At 36.5% G+C, this 24,527-nt stretch overlaps 2 protein-coding genes across 2 annotated transcripts; both read right to left on the minus strand.

Annotated features, from left to right (window-relative positions):
• Positions 1–379: 379 nt before the first annotated feature.
• Positions 380–3,009, minus strand: LOC101258691 (putative pentatricopeptide repeat-containing protein At3g08820). The gene has a single exon (XM_004246835.5). The coding sequence runs from the start codon at positions 2,974–2,976 to the stop codon at positions 910–912; it is 2,067 nt and encodes a 688-aa protein (XP_004246883.1). The 5' UTR covers positions 2,977–3,009; the 3' UTR covers positions 380–909.
• Positions 3,010–3,133: 124 nt separating this feature from the next.
• On the minus strand, positions 3,134–23,938 carry LOC101258404 (uncharacterized). The gene is made up of 17 exons (XM_004246834.5): positions 23,503–23,938; positions 20,339–20,711; positions 20,182–20,253; positions 20,023–20,085; positions 18,435–18,605; positions 15,347–15,949; positions 14,500–15,243; positions 12,952–13,236; positions 11,780–11,935; positions 9,707–10,122; positions 9,034–9,472; positions 8,456–8,782; positions 6,903–7,674; positions 6,768–6,826; positions 4,920–5,405; positions 4,328–4,366; positions 3,134–3,546 (listed from the first exon to the last, which is right to left on the minus strand). Exons 1-17 carry the CDS (start codon positions 23,874–23,876, stop codon positions 3,361–3,363), a joined length of 5,565 nt encoding a protein of 1,854 aa, XP_004246882.1. The 5' UTR covers positions 23,877–23,938; the 3' UTR covers positions 3,134–3,360.
• Between the last annotated feature and the right edge of the window lie 589 nt (positions 23,939–24,527).

Consider the following 24,527-nt stretch of genomic DNA (forward strand, 5'->3'; position numbering starts at 1 on the left):
TAGCACAATTCTTCTTAGAGGAGGGTTATTTGCCTGAGTGAACGTTAACGTGAAAGTATTTGTTTTTGACCAGCATGAATCCACCATAGTGCATTTTCGAAGTTATGAGTAATAGTAGTGATCTTTGTGGATTGTGTAACATATATACCTATGCTCTTGCTTAAAGTATTGAGTTCAGATAAACTCGATTACGATACTATGCATCATAATGTCAGAGACACTGTTAGACAAAAGAAGTGATGGAAAACAATCCCAGCACGCAAATGGTGGAACGTATAAGAAGAAAGAAATCTGGGGCGAAACGCTAGCTAAATCGAACACATAGCCAAACCAAATATTTTTCTTGCTATGTTTTTAAAAGCACAAAAATAACTGATAATTTAGATAATAATTTCTAAATTTCTCATAAAACAAATCGGTTTCTTTATTAATACAAAATATCCAACATAAACAACTGTGTTTCCTTTTATCCTGAGAAATCCATTTGGAGCCAAAAACTCGGGGATGATGGGTCCGCTCCTCTACACTTCTCCATCGGAACACTAGGTTTAGTTCTCTCGGCGTAGAGCTTAGGTAAAAAATGCAATGCGTTTCAAGGTCATTCTTTCTTTCTGGATAGTCCACCAAACCTAGAAGATGGACTGGAATCAACCTAATGCGGAGGATTGATCAACCTCTACATCACAGAGGATCAATGAATCGTCAAAAATGTTTACTTTCATTGCTCCTCTTCCTTGGAGTAACGGTAAAGTTATCTTCGTATGACCTACAGGTCACAAGTCAATCAACCACCCATTGGTCTTATCGAGCTGATGAAAGATAAATATTAGGTCTATCTATTCTTGCATAAGGGAATGGCACCAATTGGCCTCAATTCTCTTCTGCAACATCATATTACCAACTGAAGTCTTACCAGTAATCGCCACAAGAGCATGAACCTTCAAGGAAACAATGGAAACGGTTATTATCTCGTAAGATAATTTCTCTCCCCGTTATCATTGAGACAAGCTTGAAGAACGTATGGCAATCACCACAGATACGAAGATTCTTTATTATCCTGATACCATCACCAGGTTTCGTACTTAGTAAGCCATATGCAAGCGCGAGCTTCTCACTATGACACCCCACGAAATGCTCCTTCTCCTCCTCTTCGATGTCAAATAGAACGTATTCTGTTCTTGGAACATAACCTACCTCTCTTAGCTCCTTGCTCAGTTCACCGAGTTTGACGTATATGTTATCTGATATTGGATGGTATGTATCTCCAACAAGAAACTCATGAACTATTCCATCAATCTCTATCCAACTATATGCAGGTATCTTCTGCATTCTTCTTTCGTTCATAGACGACCTGATCTTTTCTGAATCGTCCCATTTATTGTTAGATGCATATATATTTGATAAATGAACATAGTTACCAGAGTTCCATGGTTCCAGTTCAATCAACTGCTTTAGCACATGTTCAGCCAGCTTGGTATCGCGATGTAACCTGCAGCCACTTAACAGAGCTCCCCAAACGACAGCATTAGCCTTCATTGGCATACTCTCGATCAACGAGTGAGCTTCATCCAGCAAGCCAGCTCGACCTAGAAGATCAACCATACATCCATAATGTTCAATTGATGGTTCCAAAGAGTATAAGTGAGTCATGCTCTGGAAATATTTACGACCTTCGTCAACAAGGCCAGCATGAGTGCAAGCACAAAGGAGACCGATGAATGTGTTTCCGTTAGGTTTTATACCAAGTTTCTCTACTTGACTAAAACAACAAAAGGCAGATTTTACGTACCCGTGCATAGCAAGACCAGATAAAACAGCATTCCAGATTACTCTATCCTTCTTCACCAACATTTGTTTGAAGATTTCCCAAGCTGATACCATCCGTCCACATTTAGCATACATATCGATAAGTGCTGTACCTAAAACAGCATTAGACAAAAACTCATTCATGTCCATCAACTTACTAGCCCATTCGCCAACTTCTAACGCTCCTAACCTTGAACAAGCTGAAAGCACACCAACCATTGAATAGCAATCCGGTCTAACATTCTCTCGTTGCATCGTGTAAAACACCTCCAACGCCTCTTTAGGTAGCCCATTGACCGCGTAACCCTGTATCATAGCACTCCAAGACACAACATCCTTCTCTACCATCTCATCAAAAACCTCACGAGCTTTCGCCATTTCCCCACATTTAGCATACATATCAACCAAACCAGTATTAACAAACACATTCCTCCCTATACCCATCTCCACCGCGTACCCATGTATCCACTCACCAGCACTAACATCCCCTACCCGACTACACGCAGACAAAACCCTAACAAGAGTAAAACTATCCGGACTCAAACCCATCTCCAACGACCTCCGAAACAAATCAATAGCCTCCTTAAACTTCCCAAAATCAATATACCCCGTAATTATCGCAGTCCAAGATACAACATTCTTCTCAGGAATATCATCAAACATCTGGTGTGCATCATCAAGAAACCCACACCTAGCATAAAAACAAACCAACCCAGTCTTCACAAACACATCATAATCAAACCCCCCTTTAACAACAAGCCCATGAGCCTTAACACCCAATTCAAAATCTGATAACCTCGTGCAAGATTTCAACAAGAATGGAAAAGTAAAATTGTTAGGCAAGAAACCTTCATTTCTCATACCATGGAAAAATTCAATTGATTGGTGAAAACAATTATTCGAAACCAACCCACGAATCATAGTATTGTAAAGAAAAATGTTGGGTTCTTGAGCTTGATTGAATACAAGCTTAGCATAATTTGGATTGTTGAAATTGTTCAAAGTAAATTTTAATAATAAGTTCAAAAGATAGTTGTTTTGATCAAAACCTGCACGAATAAGGCGAGCATGAATGTGTTTAAGTTGATTGAATGATTGGAAGCCATTGAAGAGAGCTGTTTTTAGCTCAATTAGAGCTTTGGGAGCAGCAGCTGAGAATGTTGTATTCATGGCTTAAACAACCATAAAATTGAGATCCAACTCTAATTATTTGTACCCGTACTACTGTATATAACTAAAATTCATGTTGTACAAAATAGTAAATGTGAAAATAATGTATTTTAATTTCCTAATTGAACATTTTTCTAGCTAATATAACAACCACAGGTTAATAATAACTTGTAGTAGGATTTTTGAAAATCTATTAAATTACATTTACATATGATTCTGCATCGGACGGGCATAAGTTGTGCAATTTTTTCCTAGAGAAATTACTATACAAAGATGAGCAGGAGGAGATGACAACAACAACTACTATGCCTTAGTCCCAAACACGAACCAAGAGGACGAAAAGATCAAAAACAAATAAATAACTAGATCCAACATCTACCTACATTACAACAGGTGTGTACTGGAGGGGTTTGCAAAGAAATGTTCCCTTGAAACTAACTTTGGTTTCTTGAAATGGCTACCAATAAGACTACTCAGAATTGTTGGTGCTCCGCTTGGATTTGCCTGAGGAATCTTACGCGAAAAGATAACGTTATCCAGGACCATCATGTTTAACAAACTTCTGCAACTCTGAAAGACACAACAAGAATTGTTTTAGCAGATGAGAAGATGTAAAAGTGTCTTGTCTATCTCATGCCCATAAAACATTACTACTACACAACAACATAACTTAGTGTAATTCGATAAGTGAAGTCTGGTGTAGGTAAAGTGTAAACATACGTTACCTCTACCTCGTTGAGGTAGAGATGCATAACACATTACAAGCAAAAGGATTTGAATAATTGTTGAAACTTTAAGATCTCCATTAGGTGCCAGCAAATCTCTGCCTCAAGAGATACGGAGTCAGGATTTCAACTTTATGGGTTCTGGGATTTTAGAACAATGACTCCAGAAGTGTTGATAACTAGATTCTAAATTTAATGTGTACATATTTAATAAATTTCTCAACACAACTACATTATTCAAGGAAAAGCTATTGGTTTCGACCCGTAGCTGAGCTTCTAACTCCACCCCTAGCCTAGGATGCAAACTATCTCACTAACTAGAAATATCCCGGTATGTAGAAACTACAAGTATGGTAAGGAGATGAACTTTGTTTATAGAAGGCACATCAGGAGTTCCAAATGCGCACTCGGAAGGATAAATCTGGCTAGAGGAAGTCACAGATTGGTTTAATAGAAAACATGATAATTTTGAGCAGCTCATAATTTATGGAAAGAGAGCCTTGGGAGAAGAGATCATTGGAATTTTATTATTTCTTGGGCAAGAACAATGATACTGCTTCATGTTACATTTTATCTGATAATCAACAGACTGAAGAAACAAGTCCGAGGAAACAGAAATAACATACCTGAGGATTCAGAACATGCATGTGGCAGATAATATCACCCTGAACAATAATTAAGAAGTCAGTTTGAAACTAATAATATAAGTTAAAAGTATCTGTTTATATATATATATATATATATATATTGCTACGAGGACGGATTATACATAAAACAGTCAAGCTGAAAATATGCAGTGTTCATCAATGATCAAGATGAAGAAAAAGAATGACCCTATGATTCAATCATCAATGATTGAGTTCCAGTATTCATTAGGAAATGAATCCATATGACATGAAGCATAACAAATTTATATGAAGTGGTGTTCCCAAGAACAGTACAAAATCTGTGAGAACATTGAAAAAGATAGAGAAGCAAATGAACCTAGCACTAAAGACTAAGAGAAATGAAAAAAAAAAAGATACTGTATTGACAACGAGAGCTAGAAAAAAATTAAGAAGAAATTAACTGATTTATTCTACAACCAACAAGGATCAATTGTCCCAAATATTTTGAAGCAATTCATTATGCACAAAATTAGAAAGTAATACTTCAAAATTGCACAGATTCACTGGTCATGATCAAGTATATATGTTTTTACGCAAGTAAAAGACGTACCTCTTTTATTCCCGGATTTTGCATCACTATGCCAAGAACACGGCGTACAAGCCCCTTGTAGACACGTTCATTTGTAGTACCATCACCATTTAGCCAAGGCAATATTGGCTTACACAAATGCAAACCAGTAGAGCGGAGATCATATGGTTCTTCTGGGTGATTTTTTGTGGGTGAACTAGCTTCAGTAGGCCGACAACCTTTTGCCTCATTGATGGTTTGCTTTTCCCTTGAAGGTTCAACAACCGCTTTAGGAAGATTAAGAATCGTGACTTTGTGTACCTTATCAGAATTCCCACGTATTTCCTTCTGCAACTCCACATCTTTATGATTTTCTCCATTATGTGTAGCAGACTCCTCATCTGTTTTAGCCTTGGAATCTTCACAAGGAGATGACGTAGCATCTTCATGAATAGCAGCCACTGGAATCAAAAAGTACTTGGAACGATATAAAGAATCAACCACCCGAATAGAATCGTAAGCATTGACCTGCATTTTGTGTGGCCACTAGATGATTAGTTAAATAGAAGATGGGCCTTCTACTGCACTCTGTTCCATTCTCTATTAATTACATCACTAGCTATAGTGCCATCTTTCCTTACTCAAACCACATGTAAAACAAACAAACTACAACAAGCTTAATACATAATGTCACGGGTCTCTTATTGAGTTATAGTGGTTACCTCCACACAATATTGCCGAAGCTACGATTAAGCATGTAAATCAATTTTATTCATAGAACAAGTGGATCAATGATATATTAATCCACAACACTAAACATACTAACACTTAACTGAGAAGAACGCCAACACACCAAACTTAAACTCATGAGCAATCTACAAATAATACAAGAATTTTGAAGTACATGTTCATGACAACTATGCCAATTTGGGTGCCTAGTTACATGATTCATTTTTTAACCCACAAAAGTTTCCATATCACTGAACCAACTCAAGACATCAGGGAACTCTCATCAAAGCATTTTGGCCTCTTAACTCATATTTTCTTCTCTTTCCAACCCGTCTTTATTGTACATCATGCTTTAACAAAAAATCAGGAGATGTATGGTAGATTCTTTATATAAACAACAATTTTCTTAATACTCCCTCTATCCCATTTTATTTGACACCCTTTGACTTGGCACGGTGTTTAAGAAAAAAAGAAAGACTTTTGAAACTTGTGGTTTAAAACAATCCTTACATATTTGTGTAGCTGAGTTTCATTTCATTGAGTGTAAAAGAGGAATTTAAAAGTTAAAATTATTTATAATTATAGTAAGGTGACATTTTTTTTGGGACAGACCACAAAGGAAAGGGTGCCACATGACACTTTAAACCAGCATATTCATGTTAAAACATACCAAATATGCCATTATTCTAATTACAATACAATTTGGGGGCTATGGGGAATTTCAAAGTAATATCCATCTGTTTTCAGGAGCAATCAGTCAGTGTCATATGAAGTAAATTCTCAAGATTCAACGCACAAGTGACAAGACAAACACTCTACACAGAAAAGTAAAACACACAATGAAGAGACATAGAGGAGTTTCAGGCAAAACTAGTTTACACTCAATACAAGTGAATCCACATGACCATACCATTACAAGTATCCGTTTTAAAAGCAAATGAACCAACAGCTTCTATTTCTTCTACAAGAAAGACTCTTTTTAAAACAATCCATTTACTAATATTTCCTATTCAGTAAATGAGTGAGAAGTCTTATTTCACAAAAATAACATCAGATAAACTATAACTGAGGATTTCATCAGAATTCTTTCATAACTCTATGCAGGTGCATGAAACTTCATCAACAACAAGGGAAGATAGCTAATTGTTAATTCAGACGCACCTTCACAACTCGTCCAAATGCTTCTAGCACCTCAATGACAGCTTCAGAAAGCTTTTTATCTGTAAAAAAAAAAATAGAAGCAATGAGTATTTAAATGGCGGGGTTAGAAGACCTTGTAGGTTTGTGGTTAGATACCTTGCATCTTTAGAATCCTTGAGATATCTTTCATGCACAAACCTTGGTCACCAGCCACTTGGATAGCTGAATAAACAGATCTAAACATTTCCGGATATACCAGAGAGTTCTGTTCCACACAAGAACCAAAGAAACAAACACGTTGAGCATAGGTCGTCATGGCTTGCCATGGTGACTCGGTCGGAGAAACTGCGGTATATGGGACCCCACTATCATGAAGTTCATTTACTTGGTCATCTGAGTCGAATGAGACACTGCCAATATCAGTGGCTTGATGATCTTTAACAGATTGTGCACAAGTATAGTTATCACTGTCTTTGAGTAAATCCATAATTTTTATTCTTGGAAGTGTAGCATGCCTCAAGCACAACCTAATTCCTGGGAAACCTTTTGCCCGGCGTGAGCAAAGCTCACTATCACTGGCCATTGAAGTTTTCAGCTTTTTATACCTGTCACTGTCAGAAAATTCACTGTCATCATTCTTGCGTTTAGATGTCCGGGAGTCCTCAACCTCTCCAACACCTTCATCGGGTAGGCATGGTGCAATAGATAGTTCTCCTGAAGAAAGCAGAGCAAGAAGGTGGTAAACATCTCCACACTGCAAATCTGTTGGAAGATCCACCCCCTCAGCAATCAATTCCTTCTCTCTTTCACAAAGCCAGCTAGCAAACTTAGCAGCTCTTTTTCCGGTATCACTTGGGAATGGAGAAAATTCTATACAATTCAAGAAGGTTTGAGAAAGGACAAAAGGACAATTGGAATGACCACCAATCTGCAAGGAGAAATTTTTAAAGCTTAGGAAATATTTGCAGGAGAAAACAACAGATGAAGACAAATCTTTTTCTAATTATAGGTCAAGACATAGGATGGGTCTTTGTAGCAACAGTTGCACCTACTGAAGAAAATGATAGTGAATTTCATTTAGTTTACGTTTATAGTCTTGATGAAGTAGTTTACGTTTATAGTCATAGGACATAAGTGAAGACCGATTACTTGTAAAAAACAAGCTGTAAATTTATACTCCTGTTTTTTTATATGGCATTTGACTAGCACAAAATTTAAGACATATATAAATATATTATACTAACTGAAGTGGAAGAAAATATTATGGTGATCCTATATAGATGATCCTGTAGCGATTGTAGACATCTTAGGATCCTTGTAAGATGAGATAGGATCTAGAGATAGATTTTTTTTGGGTTGCTGAGCCTACTCAGTTGTAATTAGTTCTGTGATGTAATTTTTTTGGGACCCCAGCCTTAATGCTGAAGATTTATACAAACACTTGTTACCTTTGTCAAAAAAAAAAATTATGGTGATGAATGAAAAGCTAGTCCTACATCACATAAAAGTACAAAATAATTTCAATTGTTTGATGAAATTAAATTTTTGAAAATTGATGAAACATTAGACTAGTATATGTAATGGAATCATATAAAGTATTTTGAACATCTCTAAACAGAAATATTATCACATAAATTGACATGGAGAGACAGTTAAAAAATGTACCAAGGCCAGCATCTAAATACATAGTAGTAGAAAACAAGATTTACCAAAACTTTTTTCTCCCTGAGGTAGTTGAAAGCAGCAAAAAGATCATGCTCAGAATAGCGCCTTAAAGTTTCAGCAAGCAAGGTTGGCACAAGTGGAGATTTTGAGCTACAGAGAAAGATGAGCTTAAATAGCTCTGCAGCATTAGCAACTGCTGCTGATTCATATAATCGTTTACTGACGGGGATGCCACCAATAGTAAGATTCACATACTTCTGAGCGATCCTATTTGAGCTTATTGGTGTACCAGAATCTTCAGTATTTTCACTAAAATTATCAACATATTGGCCACAAGAAACTGGTAAAACTGACTGAGGACCACAAGAAACCTGAAAGAGAAGGGAACATCAAACAAATGAAATACAAAATTCAAATAACAATCTTGTAAAGAAAAAAATTGAGTTAGTCACAGTTTCTTCAGAAAACCAGATAAGCTACACTTCTGCAAAATACAGAAAGTGCCGGCACCTCAAGTTGCTGATATTTTTGTTGAAATGCTAAGGCCTAAATCTAAATAATTAACGACTAATTCATGCCACAGAAGTTCATGAAATAACTGACAAGAAAGCATGAGTCTCACATCTTTTTCATCAGTATTAACATCTGAGTTGTTATCAAAGAAAGGATGAACATCTTTGAAGGTCTCCGATTTAGATATCTTTTTGTAACGCAGAGCATCTTCGAGGGCCAATTTTATATCGGCATCATCAAAGTTATCCCATGGATCTTGAGCGAGGAAGTTCGAGGTATTTTTAAGACAACAACACTGTGTTGCTTGATGACCCTCATGGTTCAATTGTTTATCTTTGGATTTCTCAAGGTAATCCACATAACGCTGACTAAGCACGTTACACAGTCTCGTAATAGATTTTCTGAACTGCCGATTTGTTCTCAATAATGCCATTCTCCTTCTGCAGGCATCAGGCGGTGCTGGAAGATTATGAAGCTTTCCCCAGTCTACACGATTGAATTTTGCTCCAAGAGAAGCTCTGTGTCTTGCATATTCGATCACCAGTTGCCTGTACATAAAGTTTCTCATGTAATCCAAGTAATAAGCTTAAACATACAAATAGATCCGGGCAACAGGATACCATGGGTAGCATTAAGGATGTAGCAGTAAATCACCAATTAGATGACAAGAATTTAAGCTCAAAAATCTTATTATCATCAGGAACTTCTGAAAAAGATCTGTTCATACCAACCAGCCATTTGGTTATTGACCTCATGAGGTAGGAATAATTCATAAGATTTACCTATCTACATCATCTGTCCACCAGAACCTTCCCTTGCGTGTAGGCTTCGCTCTTGACAAGGCAATTTTATCAAGAAAAGCACGTCCTACCCCATCATCTTCAGGTAATTCTGACTCTTCAGCAGCTACCACGTCATCTCGAAGGTGATATCCCTCCAAGCTGCATGTCTGTGCACATGAAGTAGACGGGAAAGAGCTTTGCTCTTCGTTGAATATCTGGCTCAATGGCTGGGGCTGTCCAAACTCGGTACCAGCCTCTGTAGGCTTTGAAGATTTCCTTGTTACAGGTCTTTTCCTTTTCTTTGGAGAAAATGTAGGTGTACCTTGATGCGGCTGAATTTCGCCCTTTCCAGCATCTGAAGCTCGATCAAAGCTGGTAAGTCGTCGTTGTCGTTTATCATGATAGACACGAAGGACCTGCAAGTGAACAGTAACCTGACTGAAAAATGTAGGAACTTCAATGATATAAATGAGACATCAGTATTGGAAAAAGCTTCTTTCTTTTTTTCCAGTGACAGGTAAGAATGAACTTTCCCCGAGAATGCGACTGTTTTAAAACAAATTTAATTAAATATTGTTTAAACAAACAGAGTTTCCTTCAAAAAATAAGAATCTCTTAAGGTCTAGAAGAATTTCTCCAGTCATTACATAAGAGAGTAACAATCAAGACGATTTCTAATGGAAAACTACTCTAGCTTTTCATGCATGCAAAAGTGACCAGTAGGTGTTGTTTGATGCATTCACTGATTCATCATTTAAACGTGCTCCCTAATTAAAAAGATGAAGTTTCAAATTCATCAAGTTGAGCAACAAGAAAGTGAGAGTTCACTGTGTACATAGCAAATAGAAGCTGATTTCTACCATGCTGCTTGTTTGTGACAGATTTAGTAATAAACTGATGTAGGAAAAATTTGAAGGCAACACAGATCCCTTACTCCTGGCCCCTCGTAAGCAATCTTAGGTCCTTTAACATGATGATTTTCTATGCATCTTCTTTTATTTGTATGACAATGATGTGGCTTCCCTCAAACATGCACGTGTTCGAGTCAGGAGCACAAAACATAATTAAGAGCAGTACTATTGCTCCCTTAACAGAAATATATAGTCAGGAGTGTAGATTATTAAGTACAATATTGACCTTTATTTTATCAGTGAGTGCTGGCCTTATGTGTCTAACTAGAAGTCCTTTACAAAGTCAACAACAACTGCCACCTCATCTCTTATCCATTTTTTTTTTTTGCTTTGTTGTTTTTGACTCACCTTTTTCTTCCTTCTCTCTTTTTACAAAATCAGCTGCAACTCCTCTATATCCTTTTTCAGATTAACACTGGTAAAATTCCTTCTGTCCCTTAGCCTAGTAGCTTGGGTGTATCTTCAACATTTTTTGTGTTTTCTATTATTTCCCCTCTTTAATTTTCCAATACCAAACTAATTCAGCTTTACTCATCTAGTAGTACGTGAAAATGGCAACTATCTTATTTTATGGCAGAACAGCAATTAAACACTGACATTCGAGCAAGTCATTAATCTGGAAAGCCTGGTTTCCAACAATAAATTGTTAACCTAGAATCAGTCAGTTTGCCAGCAGCATATTTCCCAATATATATGCCTCAGCAACTCTGTTTTATAGGCTTACAAGTAGATCCAGATTTTAACACTACTGGAAGAAGATGGCAACAAAATAAGTAAACGAAAGAGGAAAGACTATGTTGCGCATGAAGTTTCTTAAGCAGCATCACAACATAATTACATACAATTCAAAACCAAAAAATGCGGAGGAAGACTTGACATGATTTTACGCTGAAAACGAACAAAATCGGAGATGTCTACTTTTATGTAAATGAGTACTCCAAATGCCAAGAACATAACTACATTCCTGGCATCCCATTGAAAGAAACGAGTTGATGAAAGCCAAACAGTTACTAAATGATCTCATAATATCTAGTCATCAGATAAGTTAGATAAACTACCGCATCAACACTTTTTAACAGATTCAGCTTACAGATGTCCTGTAAGTTTATTAAATAATTTTCTTATTGAAAGTCAGAGAGCAGCAAAGAGAACACAGAAGAACCTGCTCCAAAGTCAAATTCAGATCTTTAGCAATCTCCTCACATTCCTTGAATGAAAGTTTCCTCTGTGGGCCATCGTTAATAACACGCTTAAGGAGTTCAGCCCGTTGATCAGCTGTCATAACTCTGATTGAGGCCCATGATCGGAAATGAAATACCTGACGAACATTTTACTTCCCTCTCAGTACAAACAGAAACTGAGAATAAATAATCAAGAGGGACAGATAGCCTAAATACAATGCAACAGAAGATGAAACAAAAGTACTCCAAATATAATACTCATTCAGCAGCAAGTTCTTAAGAATGAAGAAGCATCAAACATGCAAAAGAGCAAGAGACTAACCAAGTAAAGCAAACCATCTTATTATATAAACAAATGAAAGTTCTAAAAGACAATCTTTCTTTAGGATAGGCATAGAAGTATCTTGCATGACAATCCACTATATTCCTCCAAATTAACAAATCAAAGAAAAACTACTCATCCTTATTACTTTCTATTTTGGGCCAAAGGCTCAACACCAGATCCATTTCTATACAAATTTCACAACTTTCAATAATTCAAAGCACTACAATTCAATATTCAAACTTTGACTTGATGGTTTCTCTATCAAGGTAACTCTTCAACCATTACTTCAATATTTTTCTTCAATACTTAGCAAATATAATATTCAAGTCACAGACTCACAGTAACATTTTGAACTCCTATTGCGGCTGCCATGTATAACAGAAGAAAGAGAGTATTTTTTCAATAATAAATAAGTAAATAACAAATCATAGAGAAATAGAAGAACAACAAGAAATTTCCCCACGTTCTTAACCATTTCAAGGATGCAATTGAACTCTACAGAAATTAGACATGCTATTAAATGCACGACTTCATCATAAGTTGGCTAATTAAGGCCCTTGGCGTTACACATTTTGTTGCATGAAATATTGTCAACTCTTGGCCATTACTCGAGTTGTTATGTCCTTTAAAAGCTGAAGATACCACTTAAGGTAGATCAAATACTCAATTGTAGAAAAGATTATAACAGCCTCTTCAAGAAATGCAAGGTAATCCTGCATCAAATACAGACTTACTGTGGTCTGGCCTTTCCCGTGGACATCCACTATGCTCAAAGAATGGAAATTCAAAGTAGTCACTGAAAGACAAAGAAAATAGAAAGAATTAAACCTCATTAACTGAGCAGCCAGGGAATGCATGCAAAGCGGCTTTACGATCACTAGCAGAATAGCAATACTCCAAAGTGTTCCAGTACTCCTCAACAGCTTTTTTACTTGAAAGAACGAAATCATGTCTGATTTGAGGGCGAAGATCTGGACAATGAATAGAATGAGATGAACCCACTAAGCAAACAGGTTCCTCAATGTAAGGTTTAAGCTCCAATGTGTGAGTCAGAGTAGTATGAGGGAGATCTGCAGTGTTTTCTGGATGTCCACCGCATACAAGCCTAATCAACTGCCATAGGAAAAATACACAACCAATTAAATATTGCATCAATAAACAACTACCATAAACTCTTACAGACACAAGAGTAGGAAGAAGTTCAATACATTGAATTCCGTAAGTCACTTTTGATTTTCCAATATACGAAGCTTTTTCACTTCCAGAGAGTGAACTACGATTACCAGTTTTTTATGTTTCTCAGACTCTTCAAAAATGTTGCAGCACCTGTGTCGGATCCTCCATGAATGCACTACTTTTGGAGAATTCAACATGCATCCGTTGACAGTTTTCAAGAGTCCAAGCAACATAGCCAGCTTTTGCACTAGTTATTGAAACTTTGGGATTCCGTTTAAAGTAATGACCAGTAAGAATGTATTTCACAGGGAGAGATATGTTGTCAGGCAGTTAGCACCAATTATAATTTATGACTCTTTCTCTTGTGTTCTTTTCTTTATTGGAGAGAGGGGATATACCACATAACACCAAACTAAAAGCATCATCAGGAATCCTGAAACTCAATACCTATTAGACGTCCTACAAGTGTCGCAAACAGCTTTCAACTACAAAAACTGCTATTTCTTTGAGTACTCCACAGGCTCTAAATATTGTGGAAGCTAACAACTTTTCTTTTTATCGGAAAAGACTAACTTTATACATTAGATATACCAGCAAAAAGAACGTTGCTAGGAAAGTTACAAAGAAAACAATTTTCACTCTCATCAAGGTTCTTCCTTAAATAATTTTTGAATTAGTCAAGAGCTACAGGTGACTGAATTTTATGTATCAGGTTCTCTACAAACAACCTGAACTACACTATGCTCTCTTTTTTATAAAAGTAACGTTTTGTATATTGATCATCAGCCCAAAGCTAGTAACCAGAAATTTACAGCATAGCCTACACCACAGGAGTGTGCCTATCAAACAAAAAGATAAAGAAAAAAGCAAAACTACCACTAGAACCCCCCCCCCCCCAATTCTTATAAGGATCCTAGGATGTCTACAATAGCCATAGGATTATCCTCTTTTATTGAAAAAGCATCAGGAATACATCAAGTGGATAATGGAGATCGTAAGTGAACTCCAGCAAAACAGCTGGATAACATTTTAGCTCCTCTAGAAATAAGGCATGTATATAGAAGAAACTTCGTCTTTTGGGAAAACAATGAACTCCTATTTCCAGTAGCAACATTCATATCTTAATAGTCTAAGCCTTTCCACAAACCACACGGTTCCAAGCATCAACAATTTAAATTCTCACAGTAAAATTCATTGTACCTTCAAACGTCGCAAAATGTCAATCAATGATGATAGTCGTCCAGTCGCTCGGATATCCATCAGATGCTTGTACTCCAACAGAGGAAGATCAGAAAGGCGAAACCCCTTTTTACATTTCTCAATCGTATCCTCAAACTTTTGAGTAGAGCCAACAACTTGTAAGAACAGTTCAAGCGGCATGGCCTTAATAGCTGCATTTAGATCAATTAATTTAGATGTACTATGAGGATTTTTCAGGTCATGACCATCTTTAAAAGATGACAAAACATCTTCACGACCAGGCAAACTGTTCACATATTCCCATAGATAAATGTGAAAAATCTTTGTGCGAACCATCTTGGCCAGTACATATCCATTTGTACGCATAGCTTCAGCTCGCTCAGCTTGGTTCAATTTTGTGCTTTGATGTGTCCTGGTGACATCATTCATTTGAGGAAATGGCTCTCCCTTTTTCAATTGAGAAGAAGCTTGAGTGCGGATGTATGTTTCAAAAGACCTGAATCTCTCATGAATCTGTTCCGCAGATACGCTAGAAACTGAAGGATGCAAAACAACCTGTATCTTACGACTGTGGTTACAATTTGTTAGAACAGGGACATAAGCAACGATAAGTTTACAATGTCCTCCTTGCAAGAGCTTATTCAGACAACGATCTAAGGTCTTTCTGTCTGTCTCTGTCGTCTTCTCCTTCTCAAGATCCTGAAGCCGTCTGTATAGCTCTGATTTGACCAGGAACTTCTCCTCCTGATTAAAGAAAATATATTTGTGATCCTTTATCTGTAGCAATATAATTTGTAGCAATATCCTAACAAACAGGAGCTTAAAAAGAATGGGCAAATAAAAACACCTGTAGAAATTTAAGTATCCTCTGCTCCCTCTTTGCACTGGTTGCTTCCAGTGTGAGACAGGGATACCTCGGATAAGATCGGCGTCTTGGAGGCGTCGGCACAGCAAGAGCCAGAGCATCTTCTGGCGCAACATATGATGCTGCTGCACTCACTATCTGCAACTCTGCATCAGAAGTGGTACTGCTTACCTTGATGGTCGAGTCCAGTGAACTGCTCAGACAAACTGGGACAGATCCATTCTTTTCATCCAGCACCAAGCCATCAGAAACTTCTGGGGAAGTTCCTGTGCTTACACTTTGGCTATTAGCACCACCATTACCTTCAGGAACTGAAGCATCCACATCTTGTCTGGCTAATGCTGAGTTCTCTTGAATTTCTCTGTGTGTTCCAAGTGGAGAGCAGCCAGAAATTTCGGAAGGGTCTTCTACTGGTTTATTCAGAGTGATAGGTGAAGCTCCAGGATTATGGTTTCCAGGTGTCCAGAGTCGGTAAACCTTAGCTTTGTTCATGAGTTCTGGCTCCATATGTATTCCGAATCTATGAACAATATCAAACAGCCGATTGTAGTGTTGTTTATTGCTTAATCCCAGCCTTTTGCATACCTGAAAAAACATTATAATGGCAAGGAAAGTTTTGATATCACATATGTATATCTGAAGGAACCCTCACATAAGATACATATTTGAAAAGTCAAATGCACACACAAATACATGAATCCAATCAACAAATGTGTTTCATACCTTATAACTGAAAAGCAATCTTAAAAGAGGCATAAATGTAAAACAAAATAAATAATTGCTACTTATAGAAAGCCTTTTAATGATTGGGAGATCCAGAGAGTAGTAGAATTCTACAGAACTCTGGATATTAACCAAACCTTTTGCAATATATTTATTTTTGTAGCTAAACTAACCAAACCTCAGATTCCATCCTTAGTTTTTTTTTTTTTAATGACAAAGGAAACCCGCAGCCACTACCCTTTGGGTGCGCACAGGGTAAAACCCCCGCTCCTATGCAATAGCTCGAGGTAACCTGCACTAAGCAAGCCTTGTGCGACGAGCTCGACCCAGAAGGCAAACCCCTTGCTTTTGCTGGCAAGGGGTTTCGAACTTGAGACCTCCAAAATGGAAGTCCCAAGCTCAAACCACTGCCACAGTAGTCCTCTGTTGTTGGTTGAGGATGAACACATTAGGGAAAGGGGTTTTTAAGGACCTTGTTCCAGCCAACTATCTTCCCAAAAGAAGACCTTCACACCATTTCCAATCTTGATTTTGCAGTTCCCTCTAAGTTTTGGCCAGAGATTCCTTATGGCTCTCCAAAGGCTGGTTCCATAAGTGTTGGTCACCATATTAGTTGACCAGTGATCTTCCATTTCATATTTGGCCTAAATCACCTCCTTCCATAATGCTGGTTCACTGGAGGTTAGCCTCCAGAGCGATTTCATTAGTATAGATTGATCTTGAGTCTTCAAGTTTCTCACCCATAGACCTCCAGCTTGTTTATTCCCAATCAAGGCTTTCCATTTAACCAGGTGAAATTTTTGTCTCACTGTTGCCTTCTCATAGAAAGTTTCTTCTTAGAGCATCCAGTCTATCAGTCACTCCATCAGGAATAAGGAAAAAGGGACATCATATAAGTAGGCATAGAATCCAAGACACTATAAACAAGTGTAAGTCTTCCCCCTAGGGAAAGATATTGGCTCTTCCTATTCACCAATCTTCTTGCACACTTTTCAATCAACCCATTCCAAATACCTATACACCTGCTTTTAGCTCCCAGAGGCATCCCCGAAAAGGCACCTAAGAAGTCTACAAGTTAATCTACTTCCTCTATTCAATTCTCTTAACACCACCAAAATAGAGAGAGTATGCAGTCAGAAATTTGTAACTTCTTCCCCAGAACAGACAAGTTGGTTCTACTTTTGTGTGTCAAAACTCAAATGAGCAGGTTGGATTAAATTTGGGTAAGTCAAAACGAGTTAGTTAATAACGAATAGTAATCCAACCAGCACAACATTTATTTGGGTCAAAATGGGTTAGGTCAAGATGGATTGAATTGTGGGTCATAACCCAACCTGCCCAATAATATTCATATTCAACCAACATTGTGATTTGTGAGCAGTATTATCCAAAGCAAAAAGCGCAAAAAATCTCTGAAGGTCTGTTGGAGCTTTTAGCGCAAATAAATTGTGGGCTTTAATGAAAAAAGGTGCAAATGGAGCAAATATATATATATATATATAATTATTTCTTTTCAAATTGAGAAATCACCAGGGTTAATGACATAGGGTTCAGAACTTGGCGGATAATGCGCCCACCCTCTACCCATCTCACTTAAATACCAATCTTTGTCTGCGGTAAAATTTGAACCAGTGACGTGCATCTAACAAACACACCACGTGTTAATTTCTTACCATTAGACAAAATCCCTTTGTGTGTGTGTGTGTGTGTGTTGGAGGGGCCGCGGGGGGTGGGGGGGACCCTCCTGTAAATACACATTTTGATGTCGCTTCTTTTGTCACTTATTTCATAGTATACACATAAATGAGTACCAAATCACAAAATGCTGACTCAAAAAAGACCCAAAATATGATCCAAGGCTTGAAGAATGATCATGTTGAGAATATAATTAAATAATAAAAGTATGCTCTCACTAATAGCTTAAGTTTTTAGATGAGATGGCTACACACTTCAACATGGTATCAGAATAGGCAAAGGTCCTGTGATCGAATCTAACTGCCACCCAAAATTAAAAAGAATTTTCACGTGCTTGGCCATGAAAAAGAATCAGGCCCGCATGTGAGGGTGTGTGTTGAGAATATAATTAATCTTAAGCTTTTAAATGAGATTGTCACACTTCAACAAATCATAAAGATAAAAATGAGGCTTATGGTGAAATTGCACCTAAAAGTGATCGTAAAGACATAATCAACTTACGTTCAAAGTTGACTACGAAAAGAATCAGAAATTATGATCCAGGACACAAATTACAGCTTGGGTGAAATTAAACCAAAATGAAGAAGACAATAGCACTACTAAAATGATATCAACATTAGTTTTGACATTCATAAAAGAAAACATCCAATACCTGATTGAAGGGCAACCCTCTATATCCCTCAGCATCAACCATATCGTAAATTTGATGCTCAATAGGAAGCTCTGAAAGCAGGTCTGAAATATTACCTCCCTTGCCCTTTTTCATCATTGTTTCAAAATGTTTTGGTGAAAAACCCTTCAACAGATGTAGACACTTAACCTCCTGCAATGCGGGCATATGATAAGCAATTAATTAGCCAGTCAAAGTCCTACTTCCTATAAAATATGTAAGAGCTCAAGACTGTCTCTACACTTCTGTTATGGCACATATGTTTTTTTTTAAATCGATCATACAGGAAAAAAAGTAGTATTCTGAAATTGTTAGTTAGAAAGAAGATGAAGACAAGAAATGGTGAAGCTAAGAATTATTCTTTTACAAAATAGTTGTGGATAACAGCTGTGGGATAAGGTGAAGCTAAAAAACTTGCACTGGAATCAATTCAATAGGTAGTAAACTAGCTATCATTCAAGTTATAGGTGTAAGTCTCTCCGCCAACATCCCCCTCTCCCTCTCCCTCTCCCTCTCCCAAAGTAAGGAAAAAATAAAGAAAAGTATCAGCTCAACCCAGTGAATCTTTACGCTACTCTTCGGACACTAATTTCAAAGAAATCCATACAATGTGTTTGAGAATTTACAGGAAAAAAAATTTGAAGAGTTACTTAGCAGAAGACAATAGCTGCTTCCAATCTCCAGATACAACTCTTATATCTTATTAAGATCAAATAACCACATGAATCAAAGTACAAAACTAAAAAGAATCCAAGAACCACCAAAAAAATAAATACTTCCCTTCCACTAAAGTCCAAGCTTGAGTTTAGGCAAGATTGACCTCTATTTAGGAAGAAATTTGTCATAATCTCTTTAATTTTATGGAATTGCAAACCTTGTGTACGTATGTATTTCAGTCTCAGTTTCCAATGCAGTAAATCACAATTCAAAATTTTGGGCCAATAACAACTTTCAGAAAAGGACAAATATATCATTTAGTTGCATTAACTAGGTTGAATCAGCAAATAGTCTTAGGTAAGAAAAAGAATTACTTCCACCAACAAGTATACAATTCATCAAAGTATTACGTAAATATTTAAGTGTCTCTCACTTTATCTATTATCAGAACTGCTTCAAGTTGAAAGTCAAGAATATACTTCTTTAAAGTACAAGTTAGACTAAACAGCTGCAAAAGATCTAGTCAAAAACTTTCTTTACTGTAAGAGACGAAGTTGATTGAAACACCTATCAAACAAAAAGGAAATCTAGCATAAATAATCAACAAAAATTAAACTGATTTCTGCTAGATTAGATTTGTTCAGAAAGCTGATGAATTTGACCAATTTTCAGTAGATTCCCAACAAAGATGTTCAATCCATGATTCCAATAGGAGAAAATGTTAGAAAAGAATTATAATTACCCTTGGATTTAAGTCCATAAAGGAAAAGGAGAAACAGTAGAAGAAATGGGAGTATATGCAGTAAAGCCATGGGCACTTTCAAGGTGTCTTAGATACTTGTATGGGAAGTCTAAAATGTAACAGATGAAACCCTGAGCAGTTGGTACTTATAAGCCAGTACTTTTCACTGACCTTCCCATCCATAATGACCTCATCCTCCTTCACCAAGTGAGCCTCCTTCAGCTTCTTGAGAATCTAGGAGTAAAAATTTTGGATTTAATATGATGCATGAGGTGGGTTTATGAGTTGCAACATACTGAGGATACAAAATAATAAAAAGGAAGAACATACATATCTCCATCTCCTATGCCCACGTGTCCCTTGATAGCCAAGTTCTGGCTTGATATCAGCCATAGCAAGGACCTTCATAAATTAAAATAGATAAAAGAATCAGCAATAGAGTACATTCAAAAGCCAGATAGATGGAGCATTTAACATCAAAACCAACCTTTCCCTCAGCATTTTCAAGCTTATCACAGACGGCTTCTAGTTCTGGTAGAAAATCTTTTACGCACAGATCTACATCAAGAGCTTCCTCAGCAACACCAACACTATTTTCATCTTCACCATCAGTGATCTCACTATCCTCCAAGGAATTAACTCCCTTGGTTATCTCAAGCCTTTGTTGACTACCCAAATTCTTTGCATAGCGGGATAAATAGAGCATATTGGTAGAAACTGGACCCGTGTCTCTAATCCTAAGGATTGTTGGCTGTCTGACAATCAATCCTCGTTTTTCAAGCTTCCTCACTATGTAGAACATGTCGTTGCCTTTGATCTTAAAGTCTTTGCCAAGCTCATTTTGTGCTACTCCTTTTCCTCTGAAACTCAGTCAAAGTTAAGAGACCTTGGTAAGCAATTAAACTACTTCAATTACTACTTAACCTAATAATTTTTCCCCATAGCAAACAACCAAGGCCCAAGGGTATGGCCTAAATATGAATAAGGGAAAGAATCTTGGGACCAAGGTTTAAATCCTGGCAAACAAATACCACTAGGATTTTTTCCCCATCTATCTAAGCCTTGTAGAAGAGTTACCTGCTACTAGTGGGAGGTAGCAAGTATCCAGTATAGCCCATGTGCACAAAAGTTGATCGGACAACATTTGGGAAGAACTCCGTGGAATTAGTTATGTGCACAAAAGTTTATGAACATCAAGGTTTAGATGGATGGGAAGAAATAGTTTTTTTCCACCCCTCCAGGAGGAACAATAGCGTTCTCACTTACCCTACACGTGACTCAAACCCTCAACCTACCGGTTGACAGTGGAGGTGATCAAGTACTTGAAAAATCACCTAGGTGTTGTTTATAACCACAAATTTCAAAAGATGCATATTTTTCTCAAACTTTCCCTTTTTACCCTTGATGAGAAATTTTTATAACCACATAAACACTACAACATGTTTAAGACTACAGGTTACAAAAGTCTTTTTTTTCTCTGTTAAACTTCCAATTTTACCATTCATGCAAAAGCTTGTATAGCCACACTAATATTATGGCATGGTTAAGACCAGAAAGAAAATAACATTAGTTTCTTATTACTTAATAAAAAAATAACATTAGTTTCTTATTACTTAATAAAAAAAATAACATTAATTTTTTTATTACTCAGTCCCAAAAAGGCTGACATCTTTCTAAATTTGAAAACAATTTCATTTTAACTTCTCACTTTAGCATTAAGGAGAAGCTTTATGTTACAAAAGTTTTACAGCCCCCAAATGTAATGGCACATTTATGACCACGAAATTTACAAGTCCTACTCCCAGAATACATGTCACGTCTCGCTTCTGAAGAGTCAATTTTATTGATGTTCAAAACTAAATTGCAGTAGATTGATTCAATATTTCAAATTAAAATTTAGATATTCCAAAACAATGCGCTAAAGTACTACAATTTGCAATTCTTCTGATATAAATATGTTGAAAAATATACATTAAATGTTCCATCAAAGTTTTATGTCGTTTCACACCCCAGAAACTAAACATGACAAATATTTTGGGACATGGGGAGTAATTTTCTTCATAGTACCAAACTCGAAAAAACAAGATAGTTTAGGTGTTTTTTTAACAATCAACTCTAAATTACAATTCATAAATGCTCAAACTATATGGACTTAAGCAAGCATCTAGACAATGGAATGCCAAGTTGTGTGAAGCACTGATCAAACTTCGAGTTCAGACAAAGTGAGTATGACCACGCAATGTTTATCAGAAAGACACCAGAAGGGGCAACATTATACTCATCTATTTAGATGACATGCTGATCACACGAGACAGTCAAAAAATAATAGAAGAAACCAAAGGAAAACTGAAACAAGCATTTAAAATGAAAGATCTGGGTGAGCTGAGATATTTTCTAGGAATTGAATTTGCAAGGTTTGAACATGTAATATTGATGCATCAGAGGTAGATTCTCTGAAACTCATCTCAGAAGCTGGACTCAGTGGTGCTAAGCCAGCAATAACACTACTAATGCCAAACTAACAACCAGACAATATAATGACTCCATCAGAACTAAGGGTTCAACCAGTGAAATGAATGATCCTCTGACTGACAAATCAGGATACCAAGGATTTGATTGGAAAATTACTTCACTTCACCATGACTAGGCCTGATATTGCATTTGAAGTACAGACTCTAAGTCAGTTTCTACAACAACCAAAAAATCTCCCCTGGAAGCAGCCTTAAGGAACCAAAGGTATGTGAAGAATCAACCTGGACAAGGCATGTCTAGGAAATCCAACTCTACAATCCCAGGCTTTTGTGATCCAGACTGGGCATCCTATCCTCATTCAAGAAAGTCAGTAATAAGCTACTTAGTGAAGTTGGGAGACTCCTTGATAACCCGGAAATCTAATAATCAGTCAACAGTATCAAAAAGCTCAGCAGAATCAGAATACAGAAGCATGGCTTCCACGTGGCTGAACTTATATCATTCTTAGGACTTCTGAAGGATTGTGGAGCTGAAGTAAAGGAACCTGTGAGCGTAAATACTGATAGTAAAGCAACAATGCAAATTGCAGCTAACCATGTCTATCATGAAAGAACTAAACACATTGAGATTGATTGTCAGTTTACAAGGGAAAAATAAACCAAGGATTGGTGTCAACTAGCTACATTACTACAAAAAATCAACGCACACACATCCTAATCAAAGGACTCAACAAGGTTCAACATCACTACTTGAGTTCCAAGCTAAGAGTTTCTGATATTTCCTCACTACCTCAATCAATATTGAGAAGGATGATCAAGTAGTAACAATGTAGACTAAGTGGAAGAACTTTCTAATTCTATCTCTCAGATTGTTAGTATTAGTTGTTAACCATAATTAAGATAGTTAGTCAGTTATAACTGATCGCTCGATTAGTTAGTCCATATAAAAGGACTGATTTGTAGAGGCAAAAACTTCTAATAAGATTTTACTCTTCTTCTTCCTTCTCACTCTGTTTCACCTCTTAATAACTAGCTGAAATAACTGCATGCAGGTGATCTATGTAGAGAAACTCAGATTATAAGCATAAAAGGTATAAAACTCGAAATCCAGCATAGCTTTTATCAATTAACTCTAATAACAACTCATAAATTAAATTAGAAAGAAAAAACAAACACAAACCTAACAGTAGCAAGGTAACGAAGAACACGCCATTCACGGTCAGAAAGTTTAGCATCGGAGGCATCAATATCATAAACTCCAATAAAAGCATCACACATATGCTCCGGCGCGATGATTTTCAAATCCAATCGCTCACTTTGCTCGAACGAACGAATACAACTATCAGTCGGAGTATAAACAACGCCATTGGAATCGAATTTAAGGCCAGGAATCTCAATGAGGTTAAACCAAAGAACTTTTTTGACGTTTGGACAAAGTTTAAGTCCTTGACTGGAAATTGAAGGTTGTAGCTTCGGCCATAGCTTGGAGAGATAAAGACCGGAATCGCCATTGGAGCAAATTTCTTCAAGCGCTGAGTTAACGAGAGTATCCATTAGAGAGAGGAAAATTCATTAGTGGGAAGTTAAATTGAAAAAGGTTAAATAAAAAGAAAATCGATTTATTTTAGGGATTATATATTTTTTTTAAAAAAAAATATTCTTCATCGGGTCTGTATGCACTTCCTATTTATCTAATTTTTCGAAAATTAATTTAATTTAATTTTTAAATTTTTAAATTAAATTATGTTAATTATTCAAAAAAATTACTAGAAATTGTATTTTTTTTATCTATTGGATAAATTTTTTGCATACCTAGAATATGAATAAGCAATTTAGGAATGAACATATTTTCAGAGACTGAAAGGACCATAAATAGTTTTACCACAAATTTAAATGTATCCCATATTATATTTTGGTAATAAAAAAAACGTTTGTTTCTGTTATATTTTTTTAGGAAAAAGATTCAAATATGTTATCGAACTTTTAAAAAAGGCTTATTTATGTTATCGGTTAAAAGTTCGGCTCATTCATGTCATTGCCGTTAAAAAAAGGTTAATTCGTGTCAAACTTTTTAACAATGGATTTTGCAAAACTATTTTTAACAGGTGATCAATTATAATTCAGTCACTTCATCAATTTTCTTAATAAAGTTTCAATGTTTTTTTTATATTAGTTTTGATATAATGATATTATATTTTTAGTATA

This window comes from Solanum lycopersicum, chromosome 9, assembly GCF_036512215.1.
Source record: "Solanum lycopersicum chromosome 9, SLM_r2.1".
NCBI classification, from domain to species: domain Eukaryota; kingdom Viridiplantae; phylum Streptophyta; class Magnoliopsida; order Solanales; family Solanaceae; genus Solanum; species Solanum lycopersicum.